General features: G+C 44.2%; 1 protein-coding gene across 4 annotated transcripts in view; it reads right to left on the bottom strand.

Annotated features, from left to right (window-relative positions):
- Positions 1 to 281: 281 nt before the first annotated feature.
- The window catches only part of SCG5 (secretogranin V), a 53,907-nt gene continuing 40,554 nt past the window's right edge, over positions 282 to 13,634 (bottom strand). For 2 of the 4 annotated variants that reach the window (XM_072808820.1, XM_072808818.1), the window contains exons 4-6: positions 11,157 to 11,266; positions 4,547 to 4,600; positions 282 to 858 (exon numbers count right to left, since the gene is read on the bottom strand). In XM_072808820.1, the coding sequence (XP_072664921.1) occupies positions 763 to 858; positions 4,547 to 4,600; positions 11,157 to 11,266 (260 nt within the window). In that variant the 3' untranslated portion in view covers positions 282 to 762. Of the gene's footprint in view, positions 859 to 4,546; positions 4,601 to 11,156; positions 11,270 to 13,634 lie in introns of all 4 variants that reach the window. The other 2 variants (XM_072808819.1, XM_072808817.1) reach the window with 1 other exon arrangement.

The following is a 13,634-nucleotide window of genomic DNA, read 5'->3' on the forward strand; positions in this document are numbered from 1 at the left end:
CCCGTGCCTGGCAGGTGGCAGCAACCCAAAATTTGCTGCATAAACAACAATAACTCAGAGGCAAAGACCTCAGTTACCATGTACCGACTGTATCACTTCCACTTTCCACAGAGGCCAGGAGTCTCAGCCCCACCATTTGTAAAACAGACACAGTGCCGCCTGTCCCCATTTACTTCACAGTATTAGTGTTAAGATCAGATAAGATCATATCTGTGAGTTTGTTCCAGTAAAAAAATAAATTGTTTTTATAATGATCTAAATAAAAAAGCTTCACATGCCAATGCTTGCATACATGTTTATTAAGATGTAGCCAAGTGAAATGTGTCTGCTCCTCCTCTTGAGTACAATCTTCTTTATTGATGTGTAACGACGCCCAAGGGCTGGGTGAACTACATAATCAAAATCAAATGCCAGTTTTTTACATACTTGGCCAAAGGAGTGCAGCCCAAAACACCATGTTAAGCTGCAAGAAATCTGAGGACATTTCATTCATAGCCTTGCTTTTTACTGTTGTTGATATATACACTTTAATTTCAATGCCCATCGCAGATCCACATTTAAAAAGAAAAAGGCTCTTATTCTAATTTAGTAGAAAGCAGAGCTGTCAGTGGAAAGGACAATGCAACATCAAACACAGCTGCTTTTCATCCATACTAGTCTAAATTAGAAACATGCTGCCATTCACAGGGGCTCTAATTGCACGTGCACATAAGCAGTACCGAGACCTAACCGGCGGTGTGGGTTTCTACCAGCATCTTCTCTTTATTCTGAGTCTTTATCCTCATCTGAAAAATGAGGGACTGACTTCTTTGCGACCACGTTGTCCAGTCTCTGTCCTTGCAGATATGGGTTGACACTCTGAAAAAAACATGGTCTGGTATTACACCTGAACATCAGATACAGACATCTCACAAAAGGTGCAAGTAACAATGGCCTCCGGCCCTATTGGGTCAAAAACAAGGTAACAGTGGTAACTACCACCTACCAAATGATTACCACCTACCAAATGATTACCTACCAAATGCCTCAGTGGCCCGAGAAACACTCTCCCTGACAGATGTGTCTCATTGTGTCTTTCACGCAACCCAAGAGTTCTTTATCGAATGCAATCTGTCCCCTTCCTGCTTTTTGGCACAAGGATTTGGAGTGAGCCAGCTGATAAATTCTGGGGACTAACTTAGATACCAAGCCCCATATAACATAAAGTTACTACTCTACAGCCTTATTCAGTGGGAGAGAGAATATTTTATAAGAATGTTCTAAAGACGACGACAGAACATGACCAAGCAGGAATCGGCATCTGCAGACTGGTCCTGGGACATCCCGTTGCTGTATTGGTTCTTGTATGCTGGTATTCCACCTCAAGGGGATTCATCGGCAGCCCTAGTAATTATTTCCACCTTCTGTCAGTCAGGTTCAAAAGCTAAAGAAAAGAAGTAAGCTAGACACAAGGTGCCTTTATTTTTGACTCAGGACTTCACAGTCTGAAATCTTTCATCGGTTGCTATTCTGAATGAGTCAAGGTTTTTCCAGTCCTTCTCTAATACATATCTATTTTTTGAGGTTTGGATTTGAACTAGTAATTGGAGCTTTACAACAGAGTATTTAGCAAGCAGGAAAAAATTCAAAAGTTTTGGAGGATATTGGTTTTTTTGAAGTCACCTTCCCATAACTGAACAAAAATATAAGGAAGAAGCTGTAGCTACAAATGATCAGTAATCCCAAGTCCCTGGGGAATGAACTGCGGCAGCTCACAGGTGGGTCTCTCTTGCCAATGGGACATTGGTCGGCCTTGGCTCTTTTGAAGGGTGAGCAGGTCATTCTCCAAAAGAGAAGGAATGGAACCTGAGTGTAGTATTTGTAAATGTCCTTCCACATTTTCACAGCTAAAAGCATGAATCATGGAAGGCCCCACTCATCCAGTAAAAATGCATTGCAAACAAGCTGAGAATTACAAAGTATGGATGTCTTCACATCTGAAAAGAGACATGTCGCAAAAACACAGTACTTTGCTGGGAAGACATCTTTAAAATATTTAAAATAACGAAAATACTTTTTTACATCAGAGAGTGTCCACTGGAATGGGCTGGCTTACTCCAGAGGGTCACATGGGAATATCCAGGGAGGTGATGCAAATGTAGACTGAAAAATTCTACTCAACATCAAAAATACCTTTTTTGTTTTTTAGTAATAGTATTCTGAAAATTCCAAGTTATTAAAAAGGGTATGAGATTTTCATATTCTTCAAATATGGAAATAAAAGATTGATAGACTCTTTAAGATAAACAGTAGATCTCAAATATTAACAAGATGCATCTTAACAAAGTTTGCAAAGGTGATCATTCAAAGGGGAATTGATCTTTTACTCATGAAGCAACCTGGAGTTCTGCTGGATTGAGCAAATACAAAAAGTCCCATAAAACCACCTGGGGGTCTTTTGTAAGTCCAGGGAGAACCTCTTGGTGAAGGGACTTCCACACGACCAAGTCCTCCTGCTCAGACGCAGAAAATGTCAAATGCTGGAGGGCAGGGGAAGTAAAAGGAGTAATCACTTGAACTTTTTTTGATAAATGTTCATTAGTAATGAATCTTATACTTAAGAGGAATACTAGGAGTGAGAGTTGATTTCAATTACCCACTGAAGAACTCAAGGCACTTATATATTTTTCTTCTCTCTTGGGTGAGAGATACTGGCTAGGTTACAGAAGGGAACACTTGTTCCATTTCAAAACTGGAAGACCCATTGGGACCAGATTCCTGCTTTCAATGTCCTTTGGAAATCCACAGCAGATACTGAGCTTTGTTGGAGAAACCCTTGGTGACTGGTGCACCTGGGGAGGTGATTAAAGTTTTCAATCAAGTGGAAGCATCACCTGAGGCCTCATGGCAGGAAGACAAATTCTGTTTTCCCATCGGTCCTGAGGGGGCCAGGATTTATAGCAGGACCACAGGGTTTTGTAGCTGTCTGAGAAACAGGAAGAACTTGATATCACTGGGTCAAAATGACCCTTATTTTCATAAATCGTAAGCCTTTCCTATGTGGAGGAAATTGAGGCCAACATACAATCCTTTGTAACGTGTGTCCTAGCCAGAATTCTGAATTTTGGTAATCACTGGTTTTACGGAAAAATGACCTAAATCCTGACCCATGGTCATTATCCGAGTCAGGCCAGAAGGAATGGTGAGCCAGGACATAGAAACAATTAAAGCTTCATCCTGTTATTCATTTTGGGTCAGTCATTGGTCTTATTTGGGAATGTTCTTGTTGTGCCACGGGGAGATATTCAAGCCATCTTATTGGTAAATTATGTGTATTCTGAGTTTCTGAAATAGAATTTCTTGATGTTCTCTCAAGACCACATTACATCCTTCAGACCCTTTCTGCCACCATTTGCCACTGGAAACTGTAATCACCCAAGAAAAACCCCTAATAATCCTGTTAGCTCTCCCAAAGAAGATGTTTCCAGACAACTGCTTCTCGATAGAAAACTGGCCTCGTGTCATGTGTATTTTGTCAGGCAGCACACGGGCTTGGAACCTTGCGTCGGGGGCCTATGAATTAATGTTGCATCCAGAAAATCTACACTTCCTCCAGCACTCTGACCGGATTCAGCCAAACCATGCAGAGTGGCCGCAACTACCACTGTCCAGATTCCCAGATGATGCCAGGATCCAGGCCACTTGCTGTTCTAAATACACAGTCAGTGGCCTTGGGTATACGGTTTGGCAAGTATAGTTACCTAACGCGGTTACTATCCGGCAACGCTTGCTATGGACTAGCAGGACTTTAACATCTTCTTCCACCTAATCAGAAAAATGAGGCAGGTGGCCAGGCCCTTCACTCCACTAGGGCACTAGTGGATTGTCAGAATCAACACTGACCACTGACTCAGTCTCATGCCATCAAATGCATTGGAAACTCAAAGCAAACTTGACCTTCAGCTTTACAGGAGGCCATACCCAGCGGCTCAGTGCATGATACCCAGACCAATGCCCCACCATGGGCAGCCCTGAGATGGTGAATAACTAAGCCTGAGACCAGTTCACCAGTCAGAGAACAAATACAACAGATCTAGTAGATTTTACATCGGTCTGGCGAGGTGCAGAAGAGGGTATGTAGGAAGAATGAGGTTTGTTCATCTCATCTTTTGCCCCTACTTTCCTTCAGAAGCATTGTCTGGAGCTTGCAGGTCAGCAACCACTTCCTTGCTCCTGTCCTGTGTTTTTATAGAATTGGTGCAGGTGTGTGAGCAGTTGCCCCCAGTGGCCTAGAGCTCCTCTGAGGAAAGATACCCTCACGTGCTCCCTGAATTCCCACATCTGTGGGAGGGATGCAACCCATATTTCTCGAATGCAGTGGGAGTGTGGGAGGACCACAGAAGAGCGCTCCACTATAAAGCATGTGCTATATCGTGGTCATGCCATTGCAGGTCCTGCCTTCCCAGGGTTGCTGCATGTGAAAGGCTTCTGCTTTTTTGCAACAACTGAGGGTTACACTCAGAAAGCTCCAGGCATCCCACCAACAGCCCAGCCGGCCGCACGTTACCCTCCGCTTTCGTGTCTGTCCTCCCTTCATCTTCTCATAAAGGAGTTTCTTGTTCTAGAATGGGGAGAGAAGAAAACACAAATGCAGAAGTATGGATCAAATTTGGTGAATGTCTATTTTAGAAGCAATACTTGGTGTGTCCCCCTGGATATCTGCATACACATATTTTGGAAACAAAGCTAGATGAAAGGCATATCGTGTCAGAAAGATAGACCACAAGAGAAAAGCTGGTGGCGGTTGTAGCTTTTAATAAAGTTCTCTGCAATGCCCCGAGGCACACCAGTGTCACCGACAATCACATAAACAGGAAAATACGACATTCTAAAACACAAGGGGCACTGGAAACTCAGCTCCTCACTTTGAACAGCCTTTGTTTAAAACAAACAGTTTTATCTCATTTTACTTTTGAATCCAACAGCCTTGTTATGAGCCGTACACATAAACTGTTCTCTGGAGGAGTGTCTGACTATTAATAACAACCCTCTATGTAAATAAACGAGACATTCTGACTTCTGCAACCTTTCCTCTTGCGGCTTCAGTCGGTGCCCCCAGTCAAGACAATCGGAAAACCATTTGGTCTATAACATTTTTAATAGAGTGAACCTTTTAAAAACTGCCAAAAAACTTCTTGGCAGAGGGAAAGCTATGTTGGGGGAAAAAAAAGGGCTCTGTTACCACGGTTTGTATAAGTGTTTCCACATATTGTTGCATTTCAAACACATAGTGGACTTAAATGAGCTCTAGAATATCAGACACATGCTCCACAGATTTCTCTTCTGTGGGATTATAAAAGACAGAACACTTAATCTGAAGGCAGAATAGGAGAAGGGACATTGGGGGGACTTATTTGTGTCGCTTTTTTGTTTGTTTTTTTAATCGGAAGGAGATAATGTATAAAAGAGATGACTCATTTTACTCTAAATAAAATACACTGACATTGGTTTTTTTGTTGTTTCAAAGAGATAACCAACTTCTGTTAAGGAACAAGTTTATACAACACTTATATCCTCTAAACTGTTTGGATACAGAGATTTTTTTTTTTAATGGTAGATTTGGAAATGAAAATGACAAATGCCAAGAATGAGCTTCATAATTTTCATGTCCGTTAAAATCCACCCCTCCCGCAGTTTACAACGCATCTGGCCTGCCCCCCTCAACTATGCAGGAGCCGGACACCAGGGCATGAAGGGGCCTCTGCTGCTCACGCGGGAAGCTGGTCAACCTAACACTGGAAGGGAGAAATGGCAGACGTGCACATCGCACCCTCGAACACTGAGCACATTGCCATGCGCCCCCTTCTTGTCGTCTGCTGTTGCCTCTCTGTGGGCGTAATAAGTCCTCTCGCACTGGGAACGTCTGAGAGCTCGTGCCAACACCGGGGACAGGGGACCAGAACTGAGGCTTTTCTTGCACATCCTCGGGCTCCGCTGCCTGAGTGGGTGGGAGTGCAGGGGGCCTGGGGCTAGAGCCAAGGGCAGGGGCAGTCCCACTGCACCAGCAGGATGGCGACGGCAGCATCATTTTAGCTCATCTCCTTTAGAAGGTCATGGGGCAGAGGGTACGGATAAGAGCCCTGGTTCAAAAAGAAAAGCACAAAGTCTAGAGGGTCCTCCTCTCGGAGATGATCACTGGGTTTTCCTAAGAGCCAGCATTCGGACCAGCTGGAGGATGCTTTCCCACACCTGCCTGAAAGGGGCCGGCATTCCTGACTAGGCCGGCTATGGAGTGGATTGAAAGGCAAGGATTGACAGGTCGGGGTGCGTAAGAGAAGTAGACAAAAGGAACCAGAAGAAGGCAGCCCCCTCTCCTGACACCAATTCCCTGTAGATGGGGTGGGCATGGGGGAGTGGTGAGCCTGTTTTCCATGTGAGTAGCAGGTTCGAGTTCACAAAAAGGGCTTTCTGTTGTGCCATCAAGATTTTGGACAATCGCCCAGATCTGGGTCTCAAATTCCATTCTTAAATGGAACCAGGGAGACTTCTCAGAGAGCATCTGATTCCAGGGTGAGGGCAGGGAAAGCATGAGGATCAATGGATGAATCAAGTTGGAATATCTAAATGTGCCACGAAGTAAGAACGTGCTCAAAAAGTGATGAGACGTGTCAAAAGGACAGTGAAGGCGGCATGGAGACCTCCCCCGGCTCAGTCTACAACAGTTTGAGCACCAAAATAAGTCATGACAGGAATCCACGAATCCACAGTGCTAAAAAATAAACGGATTTTTAAATGCAAAAATTAATAAATGGGGGAGGAGGGGAGACTCTTGTTTAGAGTAGAGCGCCAGCCAGTAAATGTAGAATGAGTCATAGAATTTAAAAATCACCACTTTACAACTACCATTGTTATAACTGATTCTGGCGCCTATCATCAATGGAGACTGAAGCTGTTGGCTGCAAGTTCAACGGGGACAGATCATTTATAGTCTGAACATATCTCCTCATAGATTATGGATTTCAAAGGGAAAAAATTGTAAGTTTACACTTGAGAAACCTGGCAGGCATCACTTAGACCAGGTCACCACCAATTCTGGGACAAAGTGGCATCATGTGTCTCCAGATGGGAAACACATAGGAGGCACATCTCAGAAAGGCGTAACTCAAGCCATTCTACTCTCTGGCTGGCTTGAGATCCTGAGAGACAGAGAAAGGCAGAGAGGGTCCTTGTTGCCCATTTCTTTCTTGGCTCAGGCTCTGGCCATGATCAGCTGCTTCCAGGGAAGGAAAAGACCCTAGTCATCCCAGCAAGGGGATGAAAAGATATGAACAGCACTTGGAAAGGAGAGACATTCGCTCTCAATGAGCAATTGCTGTGTGAAGGCGGGGGAGACTAACACCCTACAGTAGCCAGCCTTTGGGTTAGACACTCAATGCTGGGGGCACACAGTGTCTGAGAGACAGCCAGTCCTAGACAGGACTCAACAGGACCAATGTATAGGACACATTATGAGGCATGAGCCATGAAAAGATAAGGAATCTATCCAATTTCTAAAGAACTCCTAGAGTCAGACGGTTCAGTTCAAATCCAAACTCTGCTGATCATCAGCTCTGTGGTGTTGGGCAGGCTACTCACCACCACCTCCAAGCCTACATTGTCTCATCTGTAGAAGGAGTGCCAGGGATGGGCAGGTCGAATGAGATAATTCACACACAGTATTTAGCACACTGTCTGGTACATAGTATGTGCTCGATAAATATTACTATTTACTACCATATAATAAAATACAATGACCATTATTCTTCATCTTCATTCCCATCACCTAACAGAGAGCCTGGAAGGCACGTGATGTGCATCTAACAAATGTGCCTTTAAAAAAAAAAAAGATTTTATTTATTTATTCATGAGAGAGAGAGAGAGAGAGAGAGGCAGAAACACAGAGACACAGAGGGAGAAGTAGGCTTCATGCACAGAGCCTGATACAGGACTCGATCCCTGGACCCCAGGATCACACCCTGAGCCGAAGGAAGACGCTCAACTGCTGAGCCACCCAGGCATCCCAACAAATGTGTCTTGATGCATTCACAAAGAGAAAGTAATGCAGGAAACAAGACAGACACTGATATTTATAATATATGAATCATGGCTAAAGACCCAGCTGAACTCCAGCTAATGTCAAAAACAGGCAAACGTTACCAGCATGTAAGGAATCCTGGTGTTGTGCACCATTCTCTTGTGTAAGATCATTACTTTGTGAACTTAAAATGTGGCTGAGCTTCAGACAAGCTTGAGACCATCATTCTGTATAAATAGCAAGGAAGGCCTCTCAATTCCAGTGTAGAAGAGCAAGACATACAGTGGTTCCCTCCTTATCTGCGGTTCTGCTTTCCCTGGTTTTAGTTACCCGTGGTCAACCACGGTCTGGAAGCAGACGACCCTCCTTCCGACATGTGGTCACTTACTGTTCCATCACAATGCCCATGTTATTCGCCTCACTTCACCTCATCACCAGAAGAAGGGTGGTGCAGGTACAATAGAGATATTTTGAGAGAGAGAGAGACCACATTCAAGTAACTTTTATTACAGTATACTGTTATAATGGTTCTATTTTATTATTCATTACTGTTGTTTATTTCTCTCTGCATCTAATTTATACATTAAACTTTATCATTTATGTATAGGAAAAAACAGTGTATACAGGGCCTGGTACTCTCTGCAGTTTCAGTCATCCATCGGGGGTCTTGGAACAAATTCCCCTCGGTTAAGGGAAGGCTACGGTCCTCAGTTCACACCTCTACATAAAGATCAAGCAAATCGTGTTTCACTGCCCGGTGGTAATGAGATAATAAATGACAGAAACTGAAGTTTAAATAAACACATGATCCCAGATGATTAAAGGTGTGCAAACCTTGTTCCTGGTCATTGATCTGTCAGTGTCATCTGTCCAGGTTTTCAAGAAGAGGCAAGGAAAGGCACGAGAGAACTGCTTCCTCAAAAGGGCTCTCTGCCCTCACTCAGACTTTTCTCAGTCTCTCTCCTGCTTCCTTTTGCTTATTACCAGCCCACCAGTTCTTCCGTGTAACTTCTCAGCTCAGACTTCGTGTTGCCTTCAACTTCCCCGCAGTTGGCCATGCAAGGCTTGGGCTTGGGTGTTCCTCTGCCCTCATCTGCTCTCTTTGCCAGTAATTGCAGCTGGTGCTCAAGAGAGAGATAGAACATGAAGCTGGACAGTGCTATGGTGGGTTCACTGTGTCCTCGTGTAGGCCACACACCAGTCCTAGTCAGCTCTCCGGGAACCTTCGAAATGTCGTAGGTTCTCATGACATCAGTGAGGTGCACTGAATTCCCTATGTTCGTGGCCTTCATAACTGGATTTGCTCCATATATTTTTTCTTGCGTTTAGTCTGTTCTTTTTCTACTTTCTCTACTCTCCATCCATATGCCACCAGAACAATCTCTTTTATAGAAAACTTTGATGATGTCAGTCTCCTATGCAAGAACCTACAGATGTTTGCCTATGTAATACAATGTGTTTAAATTCTACTAGCAGGCTTCAGAATGGCTCCATAAACCAAATTTCTCTAACAGAACTGCTTATGACAGAGAAGAGGAAGGAAGCAAAATTAAAACTGCTTTGGTGTTTTAAGATGGGAAATGTGTACACATTAAAGGTAGAGGGAATCAGCTCAATGTAATTTTAAAGCAAGGTAATGGAAAAATCAAAGTGGTAATTCCTGAGGAGAGGCATTTCTCTCTAAGACAGTCTAAAAGGAAGGGCAGATTTTAGTCCTAAGAGTATGATAGCCCCCGCAATGAAGGAAGCAAGGTCAGCTGCCAGCAATGACCCATAGCTCTAGAAAGGCTGAGGCAGATTAAAAAACCATAATAAAACAAAACAACTTTCCATTTGCAACGACGTGGATGGCACTAGAGGGTATTATGCTGAGCGAAGCAAGTCAGTCAGTGAAAGACAACTGTATGATCTCACTCCTATGTGGACTTTAAGAAACAAAACAAGAATATGTGCTCATTCACTCACACCACAGATGCACCACCTCCTGACTCTTTAGTGTTTTTCCATTTTTCTCATGGGCCTTCAGCATCTGATTGCAGAGGTTGGGCCACAGGACAGGGCTGGAACCCCGTCGGGCTGCGACCTTGCCTGACTCACTGTTCCGGCCCGCTGGGGTCTTCCTGAATTCTGACTCTTGGGTCATCCCTGGTGAATCTGAGAAATACAGGTTCTCTATTTTTTTATTACAAACGTCCCTAAAGATGCAGAGTAGGAGAGCACTGAGACACGCAGGCTACCACGTGAAGTCACTCTCCCCACTGACGCGGATGCATCAACAAACTCCCCTCTGGTGATGCTGTCTTGCGAGGCTGTGCCTCCCCGCCTGTTCCAGCAGGTCGTGGAAGAGCTCATCAAGCGCTTGGCTAAAGCCAAGTGCACCGTGTCCGTTTCCCTCATTACGCTGGCAGGTGAATGAGTGATGCTGGCAAGTAGAAGAGCACCATCGGATGGACAAAACTTGTTTTGAACAAACATATGCCAAATGGTGATGATGTCTCCTTCCAAGGGCTTACAATTTCTCTCATGGACAGTTACAGATTCTTGCCTGCTGCTGACAGCAAGCTCACTGCTCCACACTTTGGGAAATTTCTTCTTCAGAATTCTTCGCAGAATTATATACATCTGCTTCTAAGCTTCTGGCCCCATTTTTCCTTGGTCCTGCAGAGATCATCTCCCTCAGTCTAGAGATATAATTTGAAAATTTTCTCAGTATCCTTTTTTTTTTTTTTTTTTTAACCAAAGAACCCCACCGCACATACCCAAGTACTTCCTATACGAGCTTTGTGAAACACTGGTGAGGCTTTAGGAGGTAGGATGTGTTATAACCAAGGTTGTGTAGGAGACCAGAGTAGAAGCTTCCAGAGATCACAGCTGCTAAGATGGGTTCAGGTCACTGACTCTTGGCATAGGCTGGTATATTGTATCCTAGACATGAATGTGGTTTGGTAGTTACTTAAATTCCCTCTCAATCAGAGATTTCTGAAAAAAATCAGCTTCTAAAACAATTTGTCTTCTCTCACCGTACCCACATTGCTCATCTCTGCCATCAGTAGCTTCAGACTATCAAAGTGTAAAATCTACTCATCATCAAGATTAGACTTACCCACTTGCCCAAGCCTGGATAGTCATGTTCTGGATCAAAGAGGTGCTGGTGCAACTGGAATTCTCGACTGAACTCCGCTGTGTCAGGGGTGTTCTCTAGACATCCATCATCTACTGCAAACAGCAAAAGACTTTTGAGGAATGGCCGAGGCATCTATTGTCATTCTAAGAGTTAATTTCTTAAAAACAACTAGACAACCAAAGGTCAGCATCTATCCACATCACCTGCCCTCTCTAATTTGCTCATCCCAAACTCTCACTCCTCCTCCCACCTGTGGCAGAGACTGGTTGGCTACTCACCAAACCCACTTATCTTTCCCACTCGGCACACAGCTAATTTCCCTGCCTTGCCCTGCAAGCAGGTGGAGTCACACGCCTGAGTTTGTGCCAGTGGAACGTGGGCAGAAGTGATGTATTCCACCTCTAGGTCTGGCCCATAAAAACCTCCTATATGGTCCCCTCTCCTTCCCATCCCCTATGCCCCCCACCCCCATCTGTTGTTCTGCTTGCTGCATGCTGCCGACCAGGGCAACTGTGAATGTCACGTGTCAAGATGAAAGATGGCAATTTGGGTTGCTGAACTATCCATCCCTGCCACACCCTCACCCACCTCTGGCAGGACTTCACAAGAGAGAGAAATAAACTTCTAATTGTGTTACCACTATAATTTTTTATCTGTTATAAGAGCAAATTGTTCCCTAACTGGTATACTTCCATTCCAATGACTCACTGTGTTTTCTCTTGGGTGAGCTCTTCAGAAACAATGTCAGCTTCTTGGAGAAAGTGCCTTATGTAAGAAGAACAACATCACCAGATAGATGGAAGTATGTTATAGTGGTGATGGTGTAAGCTTGGAGTCTGACCGACCAGAGCTTCTGTTCTAGCTCATAAGTGACAGGTGGTCTTAACTCCTTGGGAAGATTATCTTTGTCCCTCCAAACCCATTTATCCATCTATGAGCAGGGCAGAATCAAGGACTTACCTTACTGGGTAGCTGTGAGGAACAGAGATGATCACACACAGAACATGTGACACACAACAGGTCCACTCTGCTTTAGCTCCCTTCCCTCCATCTCTCCTTAACTGACAGTGTATAGTATGACTGCTCTTAAAATAAAGCACGTCTTTCTATCAAATCCAAGAAAGGTCATCCCACTTGGTTGCAGCTTTGACCTAGGCCCTATCATTATGAGAAATGACGCTCTGAAAATAAATCCTTTTTTCCTATCTCTAATGCGCTTTTGGACAATAGCTTAAAAGGGTGGGGGGCATGGGGAAGGTTATGAATTTTGCACAGGCCTAGGGGGAGGAAAGAGAGTCCTTTTGCAAAGGGATAATGAGGCATCAAGGTCAATGCTAAAAGGAGTCCACTATCACCAGATAGGTCCAGTCTCTTGAGACTGCTCCGAAGCCTTCCAGCAGCCTGGAACATCCAATACCTTCACCGCATGAAGCTCGTGCAGAAGTCTTTAGTGTTCAAACAAACCCTCAGGTGGCTCCCCACTTTCCTTGGAACTACTAATCTAACTTCTTTATATACAGCAATTAGCCAATCCAGAGAGTTCTGGCACTGTGCATATGGCAGCTTAACAACCTTTTCACAGTTGTTTCTCAAGTACTTCCAAGTGGGCCCAGGACGAGATGGAGAAATATGGCTCTGCTCTGAGAACCATAGTATCTTGGGGCCTGAGAACATGCCCTGGGATGCACATCATCCCCCTGAGGATGCCCTCTCTGCATTCCACTGCTCTATCCAGGGTGGCTGGACCATGGTTCAGAAGAGAGCATGGCCTGGGAGGGAGAAGATAAGGTTTTATTTTTGGACTGCTCTCTTGGATTGCTCAATTATGTGGTGTCATGATTCCCACTGAGGCATATCACAAGTAATTTCTTACAAATAGTGTCTAAATGTCACTAGTGATTTCCTTTTTAGAATGAAAATAATGGTAGAACAAAGAATGAGAAACATGTTACTTGCATGGCAGGATAGCAAAGAAAATGGCAGATGGTAGAATGAAAATGAAATGAAAATAATGAAAATAATGGTAGAACAAAGTAACAAACATGTTACTTGCATGGCAGGATAGCAAAGAAAATGGCAGATAATGCGTGACAAGAAAGGGCCTGGGAGTTGCGATTTGATCCAACTGTATCAGCCCATCTGGACCGCCCTGTCTCAGAGCTCCTGTGTGCACAAAACTAGTGCTTGATTACATAGATCCGGACTTCTTTTCCTTTCTCAGGACAGCCCAGCACTGCATTTATGTTTTTTAAGGCACTATGTCTTCATTTTACAGATGAAGAAACTGAGGCACAGGGAAGTAGACTGACCTACTAGAACTCAGATCTCCCAGCTCAAGCTCTGTCCAGTCTCCTACAATAGTGGTTCTCCAACTTTAGTAGGTGCCAGAATCACACAGAAAGCAGGTTAGAACACAGGTTTCTGGGGCCGACCCCAGGAGTTTCTGACTCAGTAGGT

The sequence above is a fragment of the Canis lupus genome, chromosome 32 (assembly GCF_048164855.1).
Source record: "Canis lupus baileyi chromosome 32, mCanLup2.hap1, whole genome shotgun sequence".
Taxonomy (NCBI): domain Eukaryota; kingdom Metazoa; phylum Chordata; class Mammalia; order Carnivora; family Canidae; genus Canis; species Canis lupus.